We start from the raw sequence: 25,786 nt of genomic DNA, 5'->3' as shown, positions 1-25,786 counted from the left end.
AAAACTCAAAAACAGCAGCCACTAAACTGTATCAGCATGCAAATGTACCTGAAAAACGCAGCAAAACCTGCTTTTATTTTTTAAGCAGCTTCTTTACTGCTAAGAGAGCAGGTTTTGCCTGCAGAAAAAAAACACACAGCAAAAACGCAACGTGTGAAGAGAATTTACACACTACCTGCATATTACCACTATGTAGGTAAATGACATTTGTAGAGGTGACTGGTTCCCTTTAATGCTACTCTTCTTTTTGTGGCATCTTCAGTACTAAAATATTTATGCATTTACTTGGACTAAAACACTTCTGTATTCATGCCATGTATCTAAGCCACAATGTATCCCATGTCCTTTATTTTTCTAGTCCTTTTTTTCTCCTCCCGGGATATGAATTGCTGCTTTACCATGAGCCCTGGATCCCTTAGAAAACCATGGTTGGAGATTTCTGGTCCTTGTAGCTTAATACTTCTTGCACGGAATCTAGTCTTGTGCCTTTTTTTATTTTTGCGACACATTTCGATTTTTTTTTTTCCTTATTTTTATTTTAAATGTTTTGGTTTTTTTATATATAATCTTGCATTAACAATCCCCATCTCTATTCATAGAAACTGGAAGAGGAGAAAGGCAAAAAGGAAAAGGAGAGACAAGAGTTTGAGAAAGAACGGAGGGAAAGGCAGAGGGAACGCGAGCGAGAGCGAAGAGAGCGCGAACGGGAACAAGACAAAGAGCGCGAGAAGGAAAAAGAAAGAGAGCAACGGGATCGCGACAGAAACAAAGAGAGAGAGCGAGACAGAGACCGGGACCGTGATAGAGACAGAGATCGTGAAAAGGATAGAGACCGTGGGAGAGATCATAGTAAGGATCGCAGCCGATCAAGGTACATCTATGCTTAAGGCTATATAATAAGAGTTTTATACATTGATCTTTGTTTCATGATTTTTCCCCTTTTCTGGCTCCAAATCATGTCATTCCTTCTCAAGACTCCTTATGTGTTTGAAATAATATTTTGCCTTTTATTAGTATTGAATAAAGGTTAGAAGTACAAGAGATGAAATAAATTCACACATTTGCTGCAGAAATATTTTCCTATGTTCCATTCATTAGAACAAAACCAGGAGAAATCCATTCAGATACATGTAATAGATTTTCATAGTTGCAGAAACTTCTGCGATGAATCATTATAGCTATATAAATTGGATTATTTTTTTCAGGGAGAAAAGTAGAGACAGGGACAGAGAAAGGGAGCGTGAACGAGAAAGGGAACGAGACAGAGAAAGGGACAGAGAAAAAGAGAAAAAAAGGGACCGAGAGGAGGATGAAGAAGAAACCTATGAGCGCCGAAAACTAGAAAGAAAACTGCGAGAAAAGGAAGCTGCTTACCAAGAGGTAAATGTTTGACTGTTAGTAAGGAAGTGACTTTTTGTTTTAATAGTTGTATTCCAAAATATTCTTCTTTAAACCTTCTTTCTTTTTAGCGTCTTAAAAATTGGGAGATCAGAGAAAGGAAAAAAGCTAGAGATTATGAAAAGGAAGCTGAGCGAGAGGAAGAAAAACGCAGAGATATGGTACTTTGTCCTGTGATGTGCCACCTCTTATTTAGTCTCTTCTGTCCATTCTTTACTTTTGTTTCATAATTGATTTTTTTCCTTTTTTATTCCTGCCTTCCTAACAGGCAAAAGAAGCAAAAAGATTAAAGGAATTTTTAGAAGATTATGATGATGACCGAGATGATCCCAAGTATTATAGGTATTTTATTTTTCCGTGTATTGTATGATTTTGACAGGAATACAAACTACATTTCTGCTATGTCTTCATGATGACGCTACTGCCCTTCATTACATATATACAGTGAAGGAAATAATTATTTGATCCCTTGCTGTTTTTATAAGTTTGCCCACTGTCAAAGACATGAACAGTCTATAATTTTAAGGGTAGGTTAATTTTAACATTGAGAGATAGAATTCCCAAAAAATTCTAGAAAATCACATTGTATAAATTAGATGCATTTATTTTCATTTTGCAGTGAGAAATAAGAAATAAGTATTTGATCCCTCTAGCAAACAACACTTAATACTTGGTGGCAAAACCCTTGTTGGCAAGCACAGCAGTCAGATGTTGTTTGTAGCTGATGATGAGGGTTGCGCACATGTCAGGAGGAGTTTTGGTCCACTCCTCTTTGCAGATCAGCTCTAAATCATTCAGATTTTGAGGCTGTCGCTTGGCAACTCAGAGCGTCAACTCCCTCCATAAGTTTTCTATGGGATTAAGCTCTTGAGACTGGCTAGGCCACTCCATGACCTTACTGTGCTTCTTTTTGAGCCACTCCTTTGTTGCCTTGGCTGTATGTTTTGGGTCATTGTCTTGCTGGAAGACCCCGCCACAGCCCATTTTTAATGTCCTAGCGGAGGGAAGGAGGTTGTCACTCAGGATTTTACGGTACATGGCTCCATCCATTCTCCCATTGATGCGGTGAAGTAGTGCTGTGCCCTTAGCAGAGAAACACCCCCAAAACATAATGTTTCCTCCTCCATGCTTGACAGTGGGGATGGTGTTCTTTGGGTCATAGGCAGCATTTCTTTTCCTCCAAACACGGCTAGTTGAGTTAATGCCAGAGCTGAATTTTTGTCTCATCTGACCACAGCACCTTCTCCCAATAACTCACAGAATCATCCAGGTGTTCATTGGGAAACTTCAGACGGGCCTGCACATGTGCCTTCTTGAGCAGGGCGACCTTGCGGGCACTGCAGGATTTTAAACCTTTAAGGCGCAATGTGTTACCAATGGTTTTCTTGGTGACTGTGGTCCCAGCTGCCTTGAGATCATTAACAAGTCCCCCCCCCTGTGTAGTTTTAGGCTGATCTCTCACCTTCCTCATGATCAAGGATACCCCACCAGGTGAGATTTTGCATGGTGCCCCAGATCGATGGCGATTGACAGTCATTTTTGTATTTCTACCATTTTCTTACTATTGCACCAACAGTTGTCTCCTTCTCACCCAGCGTCTTATCTAATTTATACAATGTGATTTTCTTGATTGTTATTGGATATTCTATCTCTCAATGTTAAAATTAACCTACCCTTAGGCTGAGTTCACACGATGCGTATTTCATGCGTTTCCGCGGCGTTTTTGCAGTTGCGTAAACCCGGCGGAAACGCATGAAAAACGCATGGTAGAAGGGAAGCAATGTTCCCCAATGGAAATCCGCATGTGCTGTGCCCATGATGCGGATTTTTCCGCAGCGTGAACGCTGCGGTCAAAAATCCGCAGCATGTCAATTAATTTTGCGGAAACGCGGCGATTTCGCCGCCATTGACTTGCATTAGAACGCGCCAATTCCGCAAGACAGCATCTGTACTTGCGCTATTGGTGCGTTCTAATATGCGGATGGTACCCGAGTGTGGAGGACAGGAGAGTCTCATCCACACCCAGGTACCATTAAAAAAGCTGTAAAAAAAGAATAAAATAAAAAATAAATGTATACTTACTCTCTGTCGGCCCGCGCAGCGCTCCCGCTTGGTTCCCGGCACTTGCAGTGAGTTGTAGGACCTGCGCTGAGTCATGTGACGGGTCACGTGACGCTGACGTCGGCAGGTCTTTCAATTCAAAGTTGCCGGCAGCCGGGAACTTTGTAAAGCAGGACAGCGCGGGCCATCGGAGGTAAGTATATACACTCTCTCGGGTCACACTATATAAATCCATGCTGTTTGCATGGATTTATATAGTGTGACCTAGTTATCAAGCACTTTCCAAGTGATGCTAAAATCGCCTGGAAAGCGCTTGTCAATCTGCATGTGGAAACGCTTGTGGATCCTCATGTATTGTGCAGGAAAAACGCATGCACAATCTGCATGCGTTTTTTCTGCCAGGGAGATGCAGAAATGATGCAGAAATTTTCTGCTTCATTTCTGCATCGTGTGCACATACCCTTAAAATTATAGACTGTTCATGTCTTTGTCAGTGGGCAAAGTTACAAAAAACGGCAAGGGATCAAATACTTATTTCCTTCGCTGTATATACTCAGGGAAAAGACGGATTTTGGTAAGACCTTACCTGTAAAATCCTTTTCAGCGAAGGAAGGAAGGGAGACACAGATCCATTACTAGTGGGGGTAGGCGGAGCCCCACAGGATAGTTCACCTCAGATTTATAAAAAGTGACGACCGGCCCCTCCAGTTTAGGCTCCTCCTACTCCCATGATTCTCCAGTCCGTACACAAGCTAAGGAAGAGCAGACAACACCAGCGGAACAACACAGCCTCTTCTGAAAACTCAGAAATGTGAGAGAACAGGTTATGCATATAACAGAAAAAACACACAGTCCCAGGCACTACTCACTGGACTTGACAACTGCGATGAGCTGGCAATGCTGGAACAGAGCCCTAGCGCGCCGACCCCAGTCTCGATGACCGCCATCAGAGAGGAGTCGCGCCGCATCTAGAGAAACCATAATACACTTCTGCCCTGGGAGGGTGCTGTGTCTCCCTTCCTTCCTTCGCTGAAAAGGATTTTACAGGTAAGGTCTTACCAAAATCTGTCTTTCAGCAGCAGAAGGGAAGGAAGGGAGACACAGATCCATTACTAGTGGGACGTCCCAAAGCAGTCCAGAACTCAAGGGTGGGAAACAGTGGCAGAATCGCCAACACCGCAACAACTTAGTCAAGCGCGCAACAAGCGCCGAAACTAGATAAAGAGATAACCTAAACCACCGCCGCCTGCAGGACCCTGCGTCCCAAGGCCGCATCGGCGGAAGCACTCACGTCCACTTTATAAAATTTAGTAAAAGTGTGAACGGAGCGCCAGGTAGCCGCCCGGCAGAGCTGCGCTGCCGAGGCCCCCTGATGAAAAGCCCATGACGAACCAACAGCTCTCATGGAATGAGCTCGAACCTTAACCGGACAAGGCTCGCCCCTGAGCCGGTACGCTTCCAGGATAGCCGAACGTATCCACCGAGCTATAGTGTCCTTGGAGGCCCGACGACCAGCAGGAATCACAAAAAGAGAGTCCGACTTCCGAAACCCTTGCGTGATTGACAGAACTTCAAAGCCCGCACCAAATCCAATGAGTGCAAGGCTCGCTCCTTTGGACTTTTCGGATTCGGACAGAGGGAGGGCAACACGATGTCCTGATTGACGTGGAAACGCGACACCACTTTAGGCAAAAAATCGCCACGGGTACGAAGCACCACTCGATCCGGGTGGAACTCCAGAAAAGGGGGCGAGCAAGACAGTGCCGCCAACTCAGAAACCCTTCTCAAGGAGGTGACCGCCACCAGGAAGGCCACCTTCCAAGAAAGTAAGTAAAGCGTAGTTGAATCCACAGGCTCAAACGGTCCATGCTGAAGAGCCTCCAAGATTAGATTGAGCCACCAAGGAGCCACAAACGCCCTCCAAGGCGGAAACTGACGTGCAACCCCGCGAAAAAACGAGCGCACATCCCTGCGCGAGGCAATAGCCTTCCGAAAAAGCACAGATAGTGCAGATACCTGACCCCGCAAGGTACCAACCGCCAGACCATTGGACAAACCACATTGCAGAAAAGCCAAGAAGTTGGGAATGGAAAAAACCCTCGGGTTCCTTGACGATCCAGAACACCAAGAATAGAAGGCCTCCCAAGTTCTGTGATAAATCCTGGTCGTAGCTGGACCTCTGGCCGCCCGTAAGGTGGCAATGACCTCGGCCGAAAACCCACGACGGGTCAAGATCTCGGTCTCAAGTGCCACGCCGTCAAACTAAGCGACTTCAGGTCCGGATGACGAATGGGCCCTTGGGATAACAGGTCCGGGCGAAGAGGCAGTGGAAACGGAGGCGCCGCCAGAAGAGACACCAGCGTTGAATACCACGCCCTCCGCGGCCAATCCGGCGCCACCAAAATTGCCGGAATCCGGTCGAGTTTGATCCTCCGGATGACCAGAGGAAGCAAGGATACCGGCGGAAACACGTAGATCAGCTCGAACTGGTCCCACGGGGCCACCAGAGCATCTACCGCCACAGCCTCCGGGTCCCTGTACCTGGACATAAACGTCGGAATCCTGGCGTTCAGCCTGGATGCCATCAAGTCCACCTGGGGAGTCCCCCAACGGGAGCACAGCAGTGTAAAAACTTCCGGATGAAGACTCCATTCTCCGGGATCCACCTGCTCGCGACTGAGGAAGTCCGCCGTGATATTCAGCACTCCTGGGATGTGAATCGCGGAGATGGCTGGGACCTGGACTCGGCCCATACCAGGATCCGAGAGACCTCCATCATGAGTCTGGAACTCCTCGTCCCGCCCTGATGGTTGGTATACGCGACCGCTGTCGCATTGTCCGTTTGAATCCGGACCGGCAGACCGCTCAAGGGGATAAGTCAAATGTCGGAGGCAGAGAAAAATCGCCCTCAACTCCAGGATGTTTATCCGCAGAGACGACTCCTCTGACGACCAGACCCCCTGAATCCAGAGATCGTTCCAAACCCACCCCCCCCCAGCCAGCCAGTCATGCTGGCAGCGATGGTAATGACTGACCACCGTGGGAGGAGGAAGGATTTCCCCAGGGATAAAGCCTCTGGACGTAACCACCATCCAAGAGACTCTCGCACCCTGCGGGAGATACCAACACAGCGATCTAGCGAAGCCGGCGATCGGTCCCAACGGGTCAGAATAAGATTTTGGAGACCCCGGGAATGAAATTGTGCAAAAGGTACCGCTTCCATTGCTGCCACCATCAGACCCAGAAGGCGCATACACTTCCGAAGGGGCATTGCCATCGCCGACCTCATAACCTGTACATGGTGTCGAAGGTTCGCTTGTTTGTCCGGAGGCAGGGACACCACCGCTCGGACCGTGTCGAAATGCATCCCCAAGAACAGGATTGACTGCGACGGCTCCAAAGACGACTTCTTCCAATTGACCAGCCACCCGAAGACCTCCAGGTGCTGAAGGGAGAGACCGCGAGCCGTTACCGCCTCCTCCGCTGTGGATGACACAATCAACAGGTCGTCCAGATAGGGGAGAATCGTAACTCCTTGCTTTCGAAGGAGCGCCATGAGCGGCGCCAGAATCTTTGCAAAAACCCTGGGCGCCGAGGCCAACCCGAATGGTAGGGCCACAAACTAGTAATGGGCCTGACCTATGGCGAACCACAGGAAGCGCTGGTGAGCCCTCCCGATAGGGACATGTAAATAGGCGTCGTGGATGTCGATCGACACCAAAAAATCGTGCTGCGACAGGACCGCCACGACGGAGCGAAGAGACTCCATACGGAATTTTTGGGTCCGGACATGCAAATTCAAATCTTTGAGGTCCAGAATAGGGCGAAACTTGTCCTCCTTTTTGGGAACCACAAAAAGGTTGGAGTAAAACCCCCTTCCCTGGTCCTCCGGCGGAACCGGAATCACCACACCTTGCTGCAGAAGAGAGTCGACCTCCTGCAGCAGAGCGGCAGCTAGCTTGGGCTCGAACGGGATGCGCGACTGACTAAACCTGTCCGGGGGTTGAGAATGAAACTCTATGAAATAATCTTCCGACATAACCCGCGTCACCCAGGCGTCCGATACGCGTGACGCCCAAATAGACCCGAATTGTAGAAGGCGACCTCCCACCCGAGAGCCCTCGAGAGGGTTCCTGGCGTCAGTCCGCCTAGCTGGCTTTTTGTCAACCTCCCGCTTGTCCTGACGGAAATGTTGTTTCCAGGGAGTACGGGATTTCTGGGAGAACTTCTTTCCGGAAGGCGAGGGACGATTCGATCTCCAAGAAGGCTGACCGAACCGACCCCGGGGCCGAAAGGACCGACGACCACTACCGGCACTTGACCTGCCAGACGTAGTAACCGCTGCCTTTCGCTGCGGCAAGGCCTTATTTTTGGCCTTGGCTTTAGCAATCAGCTCCGTGAGGTCCGAACCAAACAGCTGACCTCCCTTGTACGCCAGACTCGGCAAACCCTGTTTGGATACTGCGTCACCGGTCCACTGTTTAAGCCACAGTGTTCTGACAGAGACGGCCGAGGATTGAGCCCTGGACATCACCGCAGTAGTATCCAGCACTGCGTCCCTGCCATATCGGGCTGCTTCTTCCAAGAGCTGGAAGAGTCTTTCCACTTCAGACAGCGGAGTTCCATCTTGCCATGCCGTCCGCAGCTGATCCAACCACCGCAGCGAAGCCTCACCAGCCCACATGGCCCCCAAGGCCGCTCGGAATCCGTGACCGGCAGCCTCATAGATGGACTTTGCCGCTGACTCCCTCCTTCTGTCCAGCGGGTCCTGGAGACTCGCCTTCCCTTTAACAGGAAGCAAAGCGGATTTGCTCAGCTGAGACAATGGCACATCCACTTCAGGAGAGGGGACCCAATTAGTGATCGTTTCCGTGGAACAGGGATACATGGCATCAAACAACCGCGCCCCTTGGAAACGTTTATCCGGACACAGGCATTCTTTCTCCACCGCCTTAAGTTCCTCGTGCATCGGCAGCGTCGAGCGAGCCCGACGCGACTCCTGATACAGCCGGGCCGATTTGCCAGGGCATTCCGTCACCTCTTCAGACAGTTGTAATTCTTCCCGCATAGCTTCAACAAAAGCGTCCACGCGGCCCGAAAGCGAAGCAGAGCGACCCCGCCGATTCTCTTCATCAGAATCGGAGATCTCACCAGAACAGTCTGTCGGCGATTCTGAAGCGTCCGACGCACTGCGCGGAGGAGACGGTGCCGCCACAGGCCTGAGACGCTTCTTGTTTCTAGACGTCGGTTGGGACTTATCAGAGACCCAATGGCCCAGGAGGTCAGACAGATTGTCAATGGAGCGAGTGAGCGCCTCCACCTTAACATCACTGAGACCCCCAACTAGCGTCGAACCTGACGCCGTTGAAGACCCCGGCGTATCAGATACGCGTGACCGATCCTGAAGCGGACCGGGAGAGAGGTCCGCGCTCCCTGGTCCCTGATCCGACATGCCCCCACACAGCTGTGAGCGTCGCGGATAAGGCGGTAATAACCTTACAATGGGTGCAGTAACCAAGGATGTGTAAATTCCACTATCACAGCCTGTTCTTGCACAAAAAATCACCCGGCACTGAAGGGTTAAAGCTCCTCCTAGAAGGAGAAAAGCTACCCCAGTGGCCTGCAGAGCAAAAGTTAACCTAACAGACTAGAGAGAAGCACCCTCTGATCCCAGAAGGGTGCACCTCCAGAGCGGGTTAACAGCCTGATGGGCCAGACCCCGTTCAGAAGGGGTTAGCACTACTGATCCACACTACCCTTTTTGTGAGGTGTGTGTCAGAGCCATCTCAGCATGTGAAGAAGCAGCGCCGTATACAGCACACCCTGTCAGCTAGGACATAAGGAAAGTGCTCTGCGCTGTAGAAGGAACTTTCTGCCTATAAGGCAGGAGAGACTCACCAGCTGGGGTAGAGACTGCTCTTCTCGGTGTGATGAGAGCGGGGAGCAGGGAGTAGGAGACGCAGCACGAGGATGGACGCTGGCCGGAAGAAGGGGCTGGGGCATCTCCAGCGCGCGCTTTCCCGGCACTTCCTGTCACAAACAGGCAGCAGAGAGACGTTAAGCCACGCCCCCCGCCGAATATGAACAGAGCGCGCGAATTCTCCGTCCCCGCTCCCCTGCCCGCCGAGGATCAAGCGCTACATGCAGAGAAGTCCCTGCAAGCAGAAAAAAAACAGCAGTCACCACAAAAACACATACAGTGACAGCGGCTGCCGCAGCAGCCGCTAACAGCACTCCATAAGAGCACTTACCCAGCTGAGCGCCACAGGGACCCCCATGGATGTGTGGCGCCGTGGCCCTTGCTCCCCCCCATGGCGGAGCGCGCAGGGACCCCACAAGAGCGGTGTGCGTCTCCGCCCGGAAGCGCCCTGTATCGCCCGGGGCCAGCAGGGTTCTGCGGGGACCTCCTTAGGGGGTACGCAGATCCGCCAGGGGAGGGTCAGGGGTCCCAGCAGCGCTGAGACCTCTAGACCACGGGGGGTCCAGGTCTCTGGATAAAAATAATAAAATCTTCTGAGGAGCTGCAAAGGCAGCGACTATCCTCTGCGACCTCAAATTTAAAACTGAGGAACATGGGAGTAGGAGGAGCCTAAGCTGGAGGGGCCGGTCGTCACTTTTTATAAATCTGAGGGGATCTATCCCTGTGGGGCTCCGCCTACCCACTAGTAATGGATCTGTGTCTCCCTTCCTTCCCTTCTGCTGCTGAAAGTTTATTTAGCTCAAAATGAAGGTTGCTGTTTATTCCGCTGTCTAGGGTTCCAGTGAGAGACATAATCCTATTTATCAAAACTCACGTAAGAAGAGTTGTTCTATTAATGAGTTTACTAATGTGCAGCATTTGTTTTGTGCAGAGGTAGCGCACTCCAGAAAAGATTAAGAGACAGGGAAAAAGAAATTGAGGGAGATGAACGTGACCGTAAACGAGAGAAAGAAGAGCTAGAAGAAATCAGACAGCGGCTGTTAGCAGAGGGACATCCGGACCCAGATGCTGAACTTCAGAGGGTTTGTATTAAGCACTTAATTTTTTTTTCTGTAAATATTCATTTAACATGATATTTTCATAAATGATACCAATCCGTATTGGCCTAAATTTATAGAGGTTGTTTACTACTTTTACATTAATAGCCTATACTTAGGATAAGTCATCAATGTCTGATTGGCCGGGGTCCGACACCCGGCATTCCTGCTGATAAGCCTTTGTCGGTGGCGGCCGCCGGCCGGAAGTACTTGGTTACGGAGCTGTCCGTCTACTTGTAGTGGCTGCATCAGTGTACTACACATCCGCCTCATATTCATATCAATAGGATGTGGATGTGTAGTTCCCTGCAGCGACCACTACAAGTAGACGGCCAGCTCTACAAGTAAGTACTTGTGGCCACCGACACCGATAACAACTGATCCGCAGGGTGCCGGGTGTCGGACCACGGCCAATCACATATTGATGACCTATCCTAAGGATAGTCCCATCAGTGTGAAAGTAGTTAGGAAGGTGGGAAGGGGCTCACAGAAAAAGAAGCAACCTTACCAAAACCAGGTCAGCATACCAATGCACTAACTGGATGCAGCAGACCACCATGATAATGGTGGGGACAGCACAGGTGCAAAATACTGATGAAACCGCTACTCACAAACCTACCAATTCATGAAGGGGGTGTTTGCCTGGTATTAAAAAATGCACACAGATGAGGCTTGTGTAAGGCACCAGTCACACAGGTATGTGTGATGCACAGTGTCTTACATGAAGCGTATTGATAACGCCCCCCCCCCCCAATGGCGGCCTGCTGTATCCTGTTAGTGCATTGATATTCTGACCTGGTGTTGGTAAGGTCATTCCTTTTTCTGTGAGATTTTTTTGGATACGTGAGCCGAAGGTGGGAAGGGGCAAATATTGACTTCTCTTCTAATTAATGATCTGTAGAGACTACAGTTTGTACGTTGGGACTTAAAAACGATTTTTTTCCCCACATGTACCTGTAGCAAACTTATAAAATGTTACTTTTAGATTCCATTTTTAGCTACATTAGATACATGGCCTTGGAAACCTCTTACATATTGAGAGAACACTTAAGTGTTTCACTGTTTAAAATCCATGTCTGTGTGTTAAATGCAGATGGAACAAGAAGCCGAAAGGCGAAGACAACCACCACAGATTAAACCACAACCAGAATCTGAAGAGGAGGAAGAGGAGAAACCCATCAAAGAGGAGAAACATGAGGAACCTATTGAGGAGGAGGAAGAACCTGAACCAAAACCCTGCCTTAAGCCCACCATGCGGCCTATAAGTTCTGCCCCGTCTGTCTCTTCTGGCAGTGGCCATGCCACCCCTAACTCCCCAGGGGATGAGTCTCCGTGTGGTATTATTATTCCCCATGAAAATTCCCCAGAGCAGCAACCACAAGAGGAATACCGACCGAAAATAGGTCTCAGCCTCAAATTAGGTGAGTGTGAGAGGTGTCTTCTGTTTGACAACTGAAAGTGAATGTCCCTTCTTTGACATCAGGATGTCTTTGTTATATTTTTTAGGTCCAACATTGTATACTGATTCCTTCATATATATTTATATAGTTGAAGCTACTTATATTACAGAGTTCTAACTCCCCTCCATAGACATGACAATAAATGATGACATACTAAATATCTACAAAGATAGAGATAATTCTATGTATATTTAATAGTTTTTATTATATTCTAGATTTTATTTAAATAGTAACCACCGTAATTAACTTTAATTTCATAAATCACATGAAAGTAAGCAAATTTGTAATATATCTTCTCAGAGCAATCTGCTTATTTCTCCTCCAGGATTGATCCTATTGATCCTTTCACTCTCAATTCATGGGTAAAATCTGTATTTGGTGAAAACAGATTTTCCCATTACTGAACTAGATGACAGTTTGTGCTCGTAACATTCTATGGCAAGGGGAGGAGCTAGAGGCCAACAAACATTCTGCTGCAAGTTCTCCTGAAATGATTAACCTGCAGATAATGGTTTAATCTGCAGATTACTAGTCTTCTGACACTGTGACAGCCCCACTGCCAGGAGGAAATGAACTTTAATCCCCCCCAGTAGCCTCTGGCTTTCAGTCATAGGGGTGCGGTTTTAGTCACCGTTTTGTGCATAGAGAGCGGTGGATTTAACCAGGCCACCGGCACTGACTGACAGCCAGTTCTAATGCTCCAATAGCATTTTTTTTACGTGACAAGGTCCCTTTAAAGTTCTCCATAGAACCTTCTGAGCACCAGCTGTCATCTCCTATCTCCGTAATGGGAAGGTCTGTATTCACTGAAAATAGATTTTATCCGAGAACTGAAAGTTTTAAGACTGATCGATCAGGAGGAAAATAAAGCTAAATTCTCTCATAAGATATATTACAAATTTACTTATTTTCACCTGAACTATTGATTTACAAAGTAAAATGATGGTTACACTTATAAGCTGGAGTTTGATGAAAAAAGTCGTAGCTTGTCTCTACAAATGTGGAGTGTTAACATGGCAATAATCGCTATGAGTATTTTCCTTGTGGGGTTCTTGCATCCTATAATCTTTTACTGTCCCTCTTTCACATTTAGGCGCTTCCAGTAGTCCCAGCCAAACAAGTGCTACTAAAAGGAAGAAACTACCGGTAGATAGTGTTTTCAACAAATTTGAGGATGAAGATAGCGATGAGGTACCTCGGAAAAGGAAACTGGTGCCATTGGATTATGGCGATGACGACAAATCCTCTGCCAAAAATAATGTGAACACTGAAGAGAAACGCAAACATATCAAGAGTCTCATCGAAAAAATACCCACCGCTAAACCAGAGCTGTTTGCTTATCCCCTGGACTGGTCCATTGTAGACACTGTGAGTACATTTTTATTGATGGCTATATGAAGTCTGTGCCCTACCAAACTTCGCACACAATTTAGGTGGTTAGAAGCCTGCCGACCCTACTGTGAACTGGACTCCTACACATCCGGTCATACATGAGACAAGCCAAAGCAGATCTCACACTTTGCGCTGACAAGGGGCATCACCCTGAAACACTGGTTTCTAGTTTAGTTTTTATCCTGTCATGTGGCAAGGCTCATTAAAGGGTCAATATTGACTTTTATGATTGTTACTTCCAGCTGGTGGCACGGAGTTCTAGCTCCTCTTCCTCTCTGAAGAGACAATTTTGCATTTTTAATTTCTCAGAGGAGCATTGCAAGGCTTAAGTCTCCTCACCTTGGCATGCCAGGCTTGGCATGTCTCTCTCTACAAGGAGAAATGTTTCCTAAGCCTGAAGGAGCAGAGAATTGGATCAATAAATTAGAAGTTATTTTGAATACTCTTTTACAAATTCATTAAAATGTTCGGTTACTCCTCCACTTTGGTGACAATTGTATAGGTTGAAGCGCAGACAATGGCAATTTTTTTTTCCATTTGACTTGCAAAAATAAAAAGATGTTACCCAATTTAAAGCGGATAAATACTGTAGGCTCTTAATGTGTCAACTGTGCACATACTTAACATATACTTAGACCCACTTGGGTTATACAGATGACTTTTAATAATGTGATACCATTTCTCTAACTTGTGACCCTTTAGACGTTAATGGAGCGGAGAATTAGGCCCTGGATTAATAAGAAGATCATTGAATATATTGGCGAAGAAGAAGCTACCCTAGTTGATTTTGTGTGTTCCAAAGTAAGTAAAATAAAGAAATAACTCGTCATCTTACACAATTGCCTTGGTTACTTAGTTATTTTTTTAATCGTTTCCAGAGTCCTCTTGTTTTTAGGATCTAGAGTTGTCTGTTTGACGTTTTTTTACTGCATGATAACTTGTGAAGGAACGCTGATGAAATCCGCTGCTTAGGTTTTCTTTTATTACCGGGCCTTAGTACTGAGGATCCCTAGTAAATTACTGTGGTTGTATTAGAACATTTTACAATGGTTTAATGTGAAAACTTCAGTGCTGGCCCTTAGTTTTTTTTTTTAGTTTTTTTATTGAATTTGATTTAATAATTGTTCCTAAGGTGTAGCTAACTCTCCAAGATGATGATTGATTGGCCTGTCATATATGTCCTGGCCTGTCATATATGTCCTGTCCCGTAACACTAAATGATTCAGTAAAGCCTTTAATGAAGTTCAAGCCTTCAGTCTTTTAAACACGAACACCTTACAGAAGTTTTCCACCTTTATTGAACATTAATTTCAGATCCGTGGGGGTCTGACACCCTCAACCCCCCCCCCCCCCCCCCCCGATCAGCAGTGTGCAGCTCCAGCAGACACTGGATATAAACAGGAGCGGATTGCCAACTCTTCGACACTTTGGGCACTTCTGGTTCGCGCAGATCAGACACCCCCCCCCCCCGCCAATTGATACTGATGGCCTATCCCTATATCAAAGTGGTGGTTAACCCTTTCAAGGTGTATTTACACTGCCTGACTATTGCTTTATGATAAACGTGCAGTGTAAACGGGCTGATAAATTAGCAAAATGCTTGTTCGTCGGGTGAAATGATCTTTAGGTTCGTCTGGTGAAAAGATCATCAATCTCTGCAGCACATATCCCTATATAAATAGGATTCGCCCTGCTCATCCTATGAGCACCGAGTGATCTATTACAGACCGCTCAGTGCTCATCTGTTGTGTGGTCCGCCTGTATAAACCGGCTATTAAGCGACCCCCCCTATTGGTAAATAAATCCACCAATCAGCGGTCATTTAGAGTTACAAAATCTTTAATTGTAAACGCACCCCCTTAAGTTTCAACCCCCAAGGTTCTTGTGAAATTATTATTGGGGATGTCAAGTAACTTCTATTATTACATTTTGGATATTTGACTCGTGTTTTTTTGTTTTTTTTTCACTTGATAGGTAATGGCTCACAGTTCACCTCAAAGCATTTTAGATGATGTTGCCATGGTAAGTATTTTTTTTCCCCCCGTGTGTTTGTGCACATGTTTAAGTTCATAATTTTCCTTGGAAATCTCTTCATGAGAATTATTTATTCCTTTTGCAGATATTTTTTCAAATTTTTTTTATTCTTGTATAACATATTTTTTTTTTTTTTTTTTTTTTTTTTTTAACTCTCCCACAGGTGCTGGATGAAGAAGCAGAAGTATTCATAGTAAAAATGTGGAGGCTACTAATATACGAAACAGAAGCAAAGAAAATTGGTCTTGTGAAATAAAGCACAATAACGCATAATTTGAAAAAAGAAAAGAAAAGAAAATCCGTATACCGAAATGACATCTTAGCCGTCACTGAAACATTGAGGAGCAATATATTGCAGTCCCAGATTTCTGCAGAGATGCTCAGAATTCCACAGTTTTCGGACTCTTGTAAGATCGGGACTTTGTAGACAAAGTGATTTTTTCTTTTTTTTCCATTTAATAGTAACTTCTCGGCTATTGGCCTCTTAAAGCTCATCATCACAGTATTTAGGCACACAAGTAAACCAGGTACGGTTTAAAAAAAACTACAGCTGCTGTAAAATGGCATCTCCTGGTGTTTTTCAAGTCCATGTTCATATTAAAATTTTCAATTTTTTCCAATCCGTTTGCACTTATGTTCCTTGCCTGTTGTACATACGAAGAACAGACTTCTGATTCACTTGTGACTTTTTAGGATTTTGAAGACCGGTCTGCTTTCCTGATTTTACACGACCCCTTGCTTTACTATGTTATGTAGTAATCTTACATGTTGTCTCTACCGAATCCAACATGAAGAGGTGTAAAGACTCTTATTCTCCATGGAACTGGATCCACACAATGTAATATGCCAATGTCGTGGCTGTGTCGCCCTCTGGTGTTTCTATACTATACAGTTTTCTTGCAGTTGTGATGCATATCGCTTTATTCCTAAGTTTAAAATAAGCCGTTTGTCACTTTAAGCCATATCCCTTGTTCACACAGTACTGTTTTGCTGCTTTTCCTTTGGGATTTGGCTTAAAAGGATGAATAGACACCAAACCTTAACTGAATGCATCAGAGCTGATTCTTGCTTCTGATGAACACTGTTCAATTGTTGTAATACCTTGGAAAAGGGCTGCAACCTATTGTCTTATATCGACCCCTTTTTTTTTTTTTCTTCACATTTTTACTCCCTTTTTAATCTCCATTAAATATGAGCAGCCGAAAAAAAGTTTAATATCAAGAACATTTTATTTTGTTGCAAAATAAACTTTTTTTTTTTTTTTTTATGTTAAATCATTAGTCGCAGATTTCCATTGGATGTTTTTGGCAATAACTGTGGAATATATATAAGATTTTATTTTATTCCGATTGACCCCCTAAGAAGGAAGAAAAGTATTTGGGATGACGGGAGGGGGGAGAACTGGCTCAATGCTGCCACGTGGCTTGTCCACAGATCAGTGTCTATTAAATAACCTGCTGTAAAATCTAGTGGTGGTCTTCTCTTTTGGTACAGTACATTTGGGGAAAATGTCCCTCGTGCAGTCAGTTATCGGCTTGCGTTCATCAGCATGTGCTCGGGATAAACACTGTAATCCCAATTCACAGAGATGAGTTGCTAGATCTCGCTATACTCTATGTAGTCGTATTGTACAGCTGACCAATATTTATTTTTTATTGGGACGGATTAACAATTGAACCTGAAACTGCTGTTTTTTTATTGTAAAACTGCTGCGATATCAGTTAATGTATTTAAAAAAAACAAAAAACATTGGTTTGTCTAATGTGGAAGCTGTGATCCGATTGCCAGACAACTTGCATTTGGAAATTGTCAAGCCATTAAAGGCTTATTCTGTATATAATTCAACATTAAAATGTATATATTTGATATGTGCACTTAGTCTTTATAGGTTTCCTGACATCCGTGTTACTAAATGCTTATGTTCCCCATGACCTCGCAATGGTAAAACATTTTTTTCTTAAAACTGTCTTGTCCTGTTTCTCCTGAAAATGTAGGTGTTTGAAAAAGTTGTTTGATTGTTCGGCCACTTAAAAAAAAAAAGTGATCCACGCGTGGCTGTTAGCATGTTAAATCGCTCTCTCAATCTCTTGACGCGCAAAAAATAAGCCCTCACCCAGCCACAGTGCCCGAAAAATGGAGACGCTACCGGTCTCTGAAAATGGCGCCTTTTCTTTTTTGGACAAACTTTTGGATTTTTTTTTTCACCACATAAAAAGAACCTATACATGTTTAGTATCTATGAACTCATAATGACCTGGAAAATCATAACAGCAGGTCAGTTTTAGCATTTAGTGAACATAGTAAAAAACAATTGTGGAATTGCACTTTTATTGTAATTTCACCGCACTTGGAATTTTTTTCCCATTTTCCAGTACACTATACGGTAAAATCAATGCTGTCGTTCAAAAGTACAACTCGTCCCGCAAAAAAACAAGCGCTCACATAGCCATATTAACGGAAAAGTAAAGAAGTTATGGCTCTGGGAAGAAGGGGAGCAAAAACGAAAATGCAAAAAAACTCAAGGTCGTGAAAAGGTTAAGGAGCTTTGCGACATCACTCTTTTCTTTAAATGGTCGATATTGACTTTTAGGATAGCTACTTCCAATAGGTGGCACTAGAGGTGAAAGGTGTCTTCTTCACGGAAGAGGCAATTTGCTAATTTATTTTCCCAGAAGGACATTGCATGGCCTATAAGTCTCCTTACACCGTCATAGCCAGGCATGTCACTCTCCACAAGGAGAAACGTCAGCCCTTAGGTCCCTTGTCGATACCTTACATTCTGACAGCAATTTATTCACACACTAAAGAAAATCTCTTTTAACTGCAAAATGTGGCATATTTATTTGTCTCTGGAAGAAAAGAAAATGTTGCTTTGACGGTCAGCAACACTTATAAGAAAAAACAAAAAGCAAGTAACCCTGGATGACTGAGCAGGTGGAATATGGATTACAGAAAGTTGCTATCCACCCTTACTTTCAATTGCAGAACTCCAAGAGACTTCCAGACCATAGAAACCTTTGTTTCCAAGTGAAGACTGCACATGTTCTTGGTTCGAGAAGTATCCTATAGAGGGTTTGCACCATAGTATAGGGATTGCTGGGGGTCCGACTGGAGGTTTCCCCCTTCCTCCCCTGTGATCCTGGTTCTGCAGAATCCTCAATTATCAATAAATTGTTTCCTAACTTGGAAACCTGGTAAAAAAAAAAAAAAAAAAGCTACATCAGCAATCATTCTATTGTTAACGCTTACAATAAAATCATAAGATCAAAAGCAGTTTAGTTTTGTAAAACTTAAAGCATCTTGCTAGCAATGGGGTATAATCCCGCGTGGTTTCGGTGAGGTTGTTTGCACATTTGTACCACTGAAAAGCATTTATTAGACCGTATCTTCCACCTGTCCAAAAGAAAAATACACGTCCAAAGGGTGCATTGCAGGATCAGAGATTTTGAGATCCCCCCCCCCCCCCTCTCAATACTTGCGGCTTAGCAAGTGTGATTGGTCTACTGTGCTGTATAATAACACTATCAAAATAGTTTAGTTTGTAGGGAACTATAGGACCATCAGATCAACGGTCATGATGGAAGAAAAAAAAGGTCCTATTAAAACTTAAAGGGGTTTTCCACTTTCAAAAATTTCCGGGCTCCCAAGGTGATTTGTTATAAAAACTAGAAAAAACAAACAAATCTCTTTTCTCACCATCCCCTAGTCTGCTGCTGAGTCTCCGATGCTCCCGCTATCTGAACTTTGGCTGCAGCGTTAATGTCATGACAGCAGCCAATCGGTGAGCTCCGTAAACGAGCGCACTGATTGATTGACGTCAGAAGTGCAGGCAATATCAGATACTGATCAGGAGGATTTGTGGATGATCCAAGTCCAGACAAACGGTGATAGCGTTTTTTCTTTATCTAGTCGCCGTGTTTCGAAGTACGACAGACTTCTTTATCAGGAGAAAAAATGATGAGCGCAATTACCACTTGTCCGGCCTTGGATCTATTATATTGCTGACCAGCAGCACGGATCATCCACAAATCCTCCTTATTTTTATCTCTCCCAGATAACGCCCTATTGCGCTGTTTTTTTTCCTCCCAGTTTTCTAAATATCAGATACTGGGAGCGCCGGCAGACCCGGGAACAGTAAGCAAAGAGCAGTTTTTGTTTTTTTTATATAACAAACTGTGCCCAAGAACCAGGATATTATGAAAAGGACATCATCAATGTATCTGAAATGAAAATAAGCAATGGGATAATAGTTATGAGAGCTACCAGCAAATCTGAACTCAGGAATTAAAATGCAACCAATAGGAAGTAGGGTGAAATGACAACTACAGGGACACTGGCCAAAAATCCAAAGCAGTCTGTCATGAGGGCAACAGTATTGATCTGGGTCAATGATTTCTCATCACGCTGTGTTACCGCCACAGGTTTACCACGAAAGAGGAGCCAGAAAAGTGCAGCCTCTTGATTCTTCACACTCCTGCACTCATCAGGCGTTATCGCCACTGGGCTTAATGTGTGCCATCCTTATATTCAGGGCTTATTGGGGGTGGCACCATTAGTATGAGAAAGCATTGTGTGAGACGATGTTATTTTAAGGGGGACGCATATATGATACCAGTATGCAGTAGGCATGTGTGACGTATACAATACAGATCTGGGTTAAGGTACTGAGAGATCATAGAATGTCAGAGTTGGAAGGGACCTCCAGGGTCATTGTGTCCAACCCCCGGCTCAATGCAGGAGTCACTAAACCATCTCAGACAGATGTCTGTCTGGCCTCTGTGTGAAGACTTCCATTGAAGGAGAACTCACCACCTCTCGTGGCCGCCTGTTCCACTCATTGATCACTCTCACTGGCAAAAAATGTTTTCTAATATCTAATCTGTATCTTCTCCCTTTCAGTTTCATTCCATTGCTTCTTGTGTTTCCATGTGTAAATGAGAATAAGGATGATCCCTCTACATATTTGTAGACAGCTATTAAGTCTCCTCTTAGCCTTCTTGCAAGCTAAACATTCCCAGCTCTTTTTCCCGTTCCTCATAGGACATAGTTTGCAGTCCGCTCACCATCCTGGTAGCTCTTCTCTGAACTTGCCCCAGTTTTTCAATGTCTTTTTTAAAGATCTTACACAAGAATGGAAAATGTAGAGAATTTTATTTATAGGAATTTCACATGAAAAGGATTGTGCCAAGTATATATTATCCTGTAGAAATATGATTGGGGGTGACTTATTGATCGTTGGGGGTCCGACCACTGATTGGAGCTGGGGTCGAGCATGTGCATCACCGCTCTATTTATTCTTTATAGGACCGACGAGAGGTGAGCGCAGTACTCCGTTTTTATCCTCAACAATCCGAAAGAGAATGAATGGGGTCAGAATGCACATGCTCAATCCTCACTCCATTTTCTGGATCTCTGGGGGTCCTACTGATCAGACCCCCAGCGATCAATAAGTTATCCCTATTCTATGCATAAGACCAGTTATACACCTAAGGGAAGAGTCAGACAGCCGTATAACTTGGACTAGGATCGCAATGCAGGGACTGGCCGGCGGCTCTCCCCACCTGAGCCTAACAGCTGCATAGAAATACATGAAGCTGTCACGTTCGGGTGGGGAGAGCCGCCGGCCAGTCCAAGCATTGCGTTGCAATCCTTGTCCATGTTATATGGCCAGGGCAATATGGTGGACATTTTAGAGCAATGACAGCGAGTCCCAAGTTGCATGAATTGGAAGAATTTTTTCCAGTTTTTGGAGAGGATAAGTTTTTAAAAAAAAGTAGGAAAATGGCCTTTGATCTCTTCATGGTTTTTAGAACTTCTGCTAATCAAAAACTCCATGTGAGCAAAGCCCTTAGGCCATGTTCACACGTTCAGTATTTGGTCAGTTTTTTACCTATTTACCAGGAGTGGAACAATCAGAGGAAAAGTATAATAGAAACACGTCACCACTTCTGTATTTATCACCCACTCCTGGTTTTGGCTTACAAATACTGAGGTAAAATATTGAGCAAATACTGAACATGTGAAATGGCTTTATACTGCCGCCCGCGATCTCCATGGCGACGGCTCCTGAAACATGGAGATTACAATGGGTGTACTCCATTATCACTATAGTAATTGAGTCCTTGCTGTTATTAATCACAGAGATGGATGTGACTGGAGAGGAGGAGGTAATGCTGGAGCCCTCACACTCCTAGTCTGAGCTGCACTGTACAAATCCCACGGCTTCCCATCACAAGATGGCGCCGCGCCCCGGACGTGTGACGCTGGTACGTGAGGTCATGACCCGGAAGTGTGCGCTGCACACCGAGACACCTGATCATCACAGATCCGTACGGTCGTTAAAGAGAAGCGATAACCGGGAGTGCGGGGTGAGCGGACAGTGCGGGAGGTGAGTGTGTGGTCCCGGGAGCGGAGCATATGGCGCCTTATTGACATCCCCTTTTATTGTTCACCGGAAACAACGGCTCCTCCTTATACTGTCTGCTTCTAATAACAAGCCCCATGTCTGCCCGGTGCCGGCATCGTACGGAGCCGTGTGCTGCCGGCCCAGGCGTGTGTGCTGCTGACTACTGGTGTAACTAGTGTCTCACAACTCTGCAGCACAGGCTCCTGGGATATGTATTGTATCTGCACAGCCGCCGGTACAGAGTGTGTATAGGGGGGCTGCCGCCGGTACAGAGTGTGTATAGGGGGGCTGCCGCCGGTACAGAGTGTGTATAGGGGGGCTGCCGCCGGTACAGAGTGTGTATAGGGGGGCTGCCGCCGGTACAGAGTGTGTATAGGGGGGCTGCCGCCGGTACAGAGTGTGTATAGGGGGGCTGCCGCCGGTACAGAGTGTGTATAGGGGGGCTGCCGCCGGTACAGAGTGTGTATAGGGGGGCTGCCGCCGGTACAGAGTGTGTATAGGGGGGCTGCCGCCGGTACAGAGTGTGTATAGGGGGGCTGCCTGCCGGTACAGAGTGTGTATAGGGGGGAGGGGGGCTGCCGGTACAGTGTGTATAGGGGGGAGGGGGGCTGCCGGTACAGAGTGTATAGGGGGGCTGCCGCCGGTACAGAGTGTGTATAGGGGGGAGGGGGGCTGCCGGTACAGAGTGTATAGGGGGCTGCCGCCGGTACAGAGTGTGTATAGGGGGGAGGGGGGCTGCCGGTACAGAGTGTATAGGGGGCTGCCGCCGGTACAGAGTGTGTATAGGGGGGAGGGGGGCTGCCGGTACAGAGTGTGTATAGGGGGGCTGCCGCCGGTACAGAGTGTGTATAGGGGGGCTGCCGCCGGTACAGAGTGTGTATAGGGGGGCTGCCGCCGGTACAGAGTGTGTATAGGGGGGCTGCCGCCGGTACAGAGTGTGTATAGGGGGGCTGCCGCCGGTACAGAGTGGGAGGGTAGTTTGCTGGTATTGTCGGTGCATTAACCAGACAGCTCCATATTGCAGGGTCACGGATGTAGGAGTTGGTTCTCATTCACACCTCAGTGGATTGGATACATTGTCATCAGTGTCAGTTTTTTTCAAACCTTTATTATAAATCCATCTGTGAGAACCAGAACGCACAATGATGCAACTAGGACGCCATCACTGCCATTTCTACTGTATATAGCAGATGCAGGATGGCTGCCGTAGCTTCCTTTTGGGTGTGTACGAGGCAGGTCCTTGTAGGAAGATGTTCACACAGGAAATATGGATTATTGCTCTCAGTTACTTATACGGGAACATGAGCTCATGGACGAGTTCAGTATCCTGAGGAATATCCGCGGAGTGCCTGTTATCGTGGACTTCGTCCCTCGTCTGCGAGGCTCAGTGTATTGTTCGTTTTCTTGGTGTTTGTATACAACTTTATATTACTCTTAAAGGGGTTGTTCAGTACAAGGATAGGTCCTCAATGTCTGATCAGTCAGGGACACCTGGCTCCTACACTGATCAGCTGTTTTCTGTTCCGGCGGCGGTGGGCACCAGCCGGAGCTGCTCCATGTTGGTGGTGGCGGCAGGATATTACACATCTGCTTCCTGTTGATTTGAATAGGAGGTAAATGTGCAGTACTCCTCAGCCACTATCAGAAGATGGGGTAGTTCCAGCCAACACCTTTAACAGCTGATGAGCGGGGGTGCCGGGTGTCAGACCCCGACCGATCAGACATTGACCTATCAATCAATGCTAAAGTAGTGGACAACCTCTTTAATTAAGATTAAAAACTATGACTCGCACCAAGCGATTGTGTTTCAGCCACAGACTTCTTGCTTCGTGACTAATCCTACTTAAAGGGGTTGTCTGGTCATATATTGATGACCTCCCCTTTAGGGATAAATCATCAATATCAGATTGGTGGGGGTCCGACACCTAGCATCATTCTACTATTGGTTCGCAGTGGTCAGATTTAGGCATTAGATGAAGTTGTGCTGCTATTCTCTTAATAGGAGCTGTTCTGCAGGACCCAGCAGCTGCTGCTACACATTGAATGGAGCTGCCCAGTGCAGTATCCAACTCTGCTAGAGCTTATAACAACTTATCGATGGGGGCGCCGGGAGCAGAGTCTGCTCTGTTCGGAAGCCACAAGATCTCTGACTGCTTCAGCGGTGCTGTGTCCTCTGAATGGAGCACATATTGCTTTTTGAGCCGGCACAGATCTCAACAGCGGCCTCCGCTGGATCCATGGGGCTGCTAATGGGCGAGTATGCTTCCAATTATTATTTTAGAAGCATCCATACCTTTTTAAATACATTTTAAAAGTTAAAAAAAAAAAAAAATAATACATATAAACACAAAAACATTATTTAAAGGTGCACGCTTGAGTGCAGTAATATTCTCATCGGTCACCGTCTTCTGCTGTTCTCAGCGGAGCTCCGGCGGCACGTCATTTGCCCGATCCCACAGTGTCTTTTCTGTGGAGCGCAGGTCCCTTTTTACACTTTCTCAGGGGAAATCTGACACCCAGAACGAAGCAGCAGAGCTCATTTCTGAGTCTCATAGACTTGTAGTGAGAAAGTGACCTCCGCTCCACGCAGCAGACACCGAGTAATCTGGCAGATCACAAATGCGGTCACGTGATGGCGAAGCTCCGCTGAAAACGGCAGAAGACTGCAATCGGTGACTAAATTAATGCACAAACTTGCCTCAAACATCCTCTGTTTTTCGGAGTTTCAGATGGAGCCCCCCAGTAGAGTTCTATAAACCTAGTGTGAACAGGGTTTTACAACAAACAGTGTCACATTCAAGTCCTTTTTATGGTGGTCGTCCACGGTGACAGTGACGTGGAGACTAGTCAGTGTACTCGACACAGTTCATCATACAACCATTGATGGCGCTCTCTCTCTGGTGCAGACTGACGAGAGCCCGGAAGCGATCTGATATTATACAGTATATTTTGCGATACATTGTTACACTGGAGAAGTATGTCTGCAAGTCTGAGCTTGTGCTGTTCCTCCATAGGAAGCTATGAATGTAGCAATGTGCCTGTGTATACACCCTGTTCTGCTAGATGCTTCTGTAATCTGGAGGTGCCGACTTCTAATTATCGTTCGCTCTGTATTTAAGGTCTGACTCCTTCCATTCTGTCTTTTAGAACCGTTTTCCTCAGATCCCTTTAATGACTTTTTTGTATTTTGTCCTGTAGCCGAACAAAAGAATCGATGAGAAAAACCCTAAAAGGCGACCACTGAATTCTTTACTACACCTTGTAAGTAACATTAGTTCTCAGTAACGATACCAGAAACCAGAAGTGGCTTCGGACCACAAGAGATGCTAAACACCTTTTGATGTGGTTCTTGAGGACTGGTGGTTCATAACCCAATCTTATTTAAGACGTGCCCAATTTATTAAGTCACAAAACTTTTAAAGAATTTGGTTCTTTTATCAACAGCCTCTGCCGACAGTCTAATGTGTATGGGGGTCTCCTGATTCTCCCCTCTCCTCACCCCCCCCCAACTGATGGTGTTTTGGCAGAGAAGGATCCACCAAGTTCTTATTTCAGACTGATGATCCTTTTGTTCTGTATGAGATAAGTCTCCGCCAGAGATGTCTGACAGCAAGTTTCTCATAGAGAACATAGGAGCGCCAGGCCAAGCTGTGGAGGAGTCGGGAGAGATGCTTGTTGGCAGAACACTGACCTGTCTGACAGCCATATACTGTATGTGGGGCCACGTGGTGTTAGAGATACCTGAGTGTGTGTGTGTGTGGGGGGGGGGGGGGGATGTATACAGACATCAAAAGAGGTGATTCGAAAACTATCTACAGTCTCTCAGGGAGGACAGAGCAAATGGGCTACAGATAAGGAAGAAGGCACACGAAGAGGAAATAGGTGCAGGTTAGAAGGTGTGCTGATATTTGAATACAGCTGCACTCTAGATACACTGAGACTTCACATCCAGCCTATATTACTGGGAGAGGCACTCCACAAGAGGGGAAAAAAATCTAAAACTTGGCTCAGGCTGCAA

General features: G+C 45.9%; 2 protein-coding genes across 5 annotated transcripts in view; both read left to right on the top strand.

Annotated features, from left to right (window-relative positions):
- RBM25 (RNA binding motif protein 25) overlaps positions 1 to 17,325 on the top strand; it is a 36,921-nt gene extending 19,596 nt beyond the window's left edge. For both annotated transcript variants that reach the window (XM_073638873.1, XM_073638872.1), the window contains exons 9-18: positions 600 to 871; positions 1,206 to 1,380; positions 1,470 to 1,559; positions 1,667 to 1,740; positions 10,311 to 10,461; positions 11,570 to 11,897; positions 13,030 to 13,304; positions 14,031 to 14,129; positions 15,303 to 15,350; positions 15,526 to 17,325. In XM_073638873.1, coding sequence (XP_073494974.1) covers positions 600 to 871; positions 1,206 to 1,380; positions 1,470 to 1,559; positions 1,667 to 1,740; positions 10,311 to 10,461; positions 11,570 to 11,897; positions 13,030 to 13,304; positions 14,031 to 14,129; positions 15,303 to 15,350; positions 15,526 to 15,618 — 1,605 coding nt within the window. In that variant the 3' untranslated portion in view covers positions 15,619 to 17,325. The remainder of the gene's footprint in view (positions 1 to 599; positions 872 to 1,205; positions 1,381 to 1,469; positions 1,560 to 1,666; positions 1,741 to 10,310; positions 10,462 to 11,569; positions 11,898 to 13,029; positions 13,305 to 14,030; positions 14,130 to 15,302; positions 15,351 to 15,525) is intronic.
- Positions 17,326 to 21,621: 4,296 nt separating this feature from the next.
- Positions 21,622 to 25,786, top strand: part of PSEN1 (presenilin 1) — a 60,645-nt gene continuing 56,480 nt past the window's right edge. Inside the window, exons 1-2 of one of the 3 annotated variants that reach the window (XM_073638870.1) lie at positions 21,622 to 21,730; positions 24,967 to 25,029. The gene's annotated coding sequence lies outside the window, so the exon portion shown is untranslated. Of the gene's footprint in view, positions 21,751 to 24,783; positions 24,888 to 24,966; positions 25,030 to 25,786 lie in introns of those variants that run through there. The other 2 variants (XM_073638868.1, XM_073638869.1) reach the window with 2 other exon arrangements.

Source organism: Phyllobates terribilis, unplaced genomic scaffold (genome assembly GCF_046119375.1).
Source record: "Phyllobates terribilis strain yellow unplaced genomic scaffold, ASM4611937v1 Scaffold_7__3_contigs__length_470593459, whole genome shotgun sequence".
Lineage (NCBI taxonomy): Eukaryota > Metazoa > Chordata > Amphibia > Anura > Dendrobatidae > Phyllobates > Phyllobates terribilis.
The sequence above is the reverse complement of the archived record's forward strand: the minus strand, read 5'-3'. Positions and strand labels throughout refer to the sequence as shown.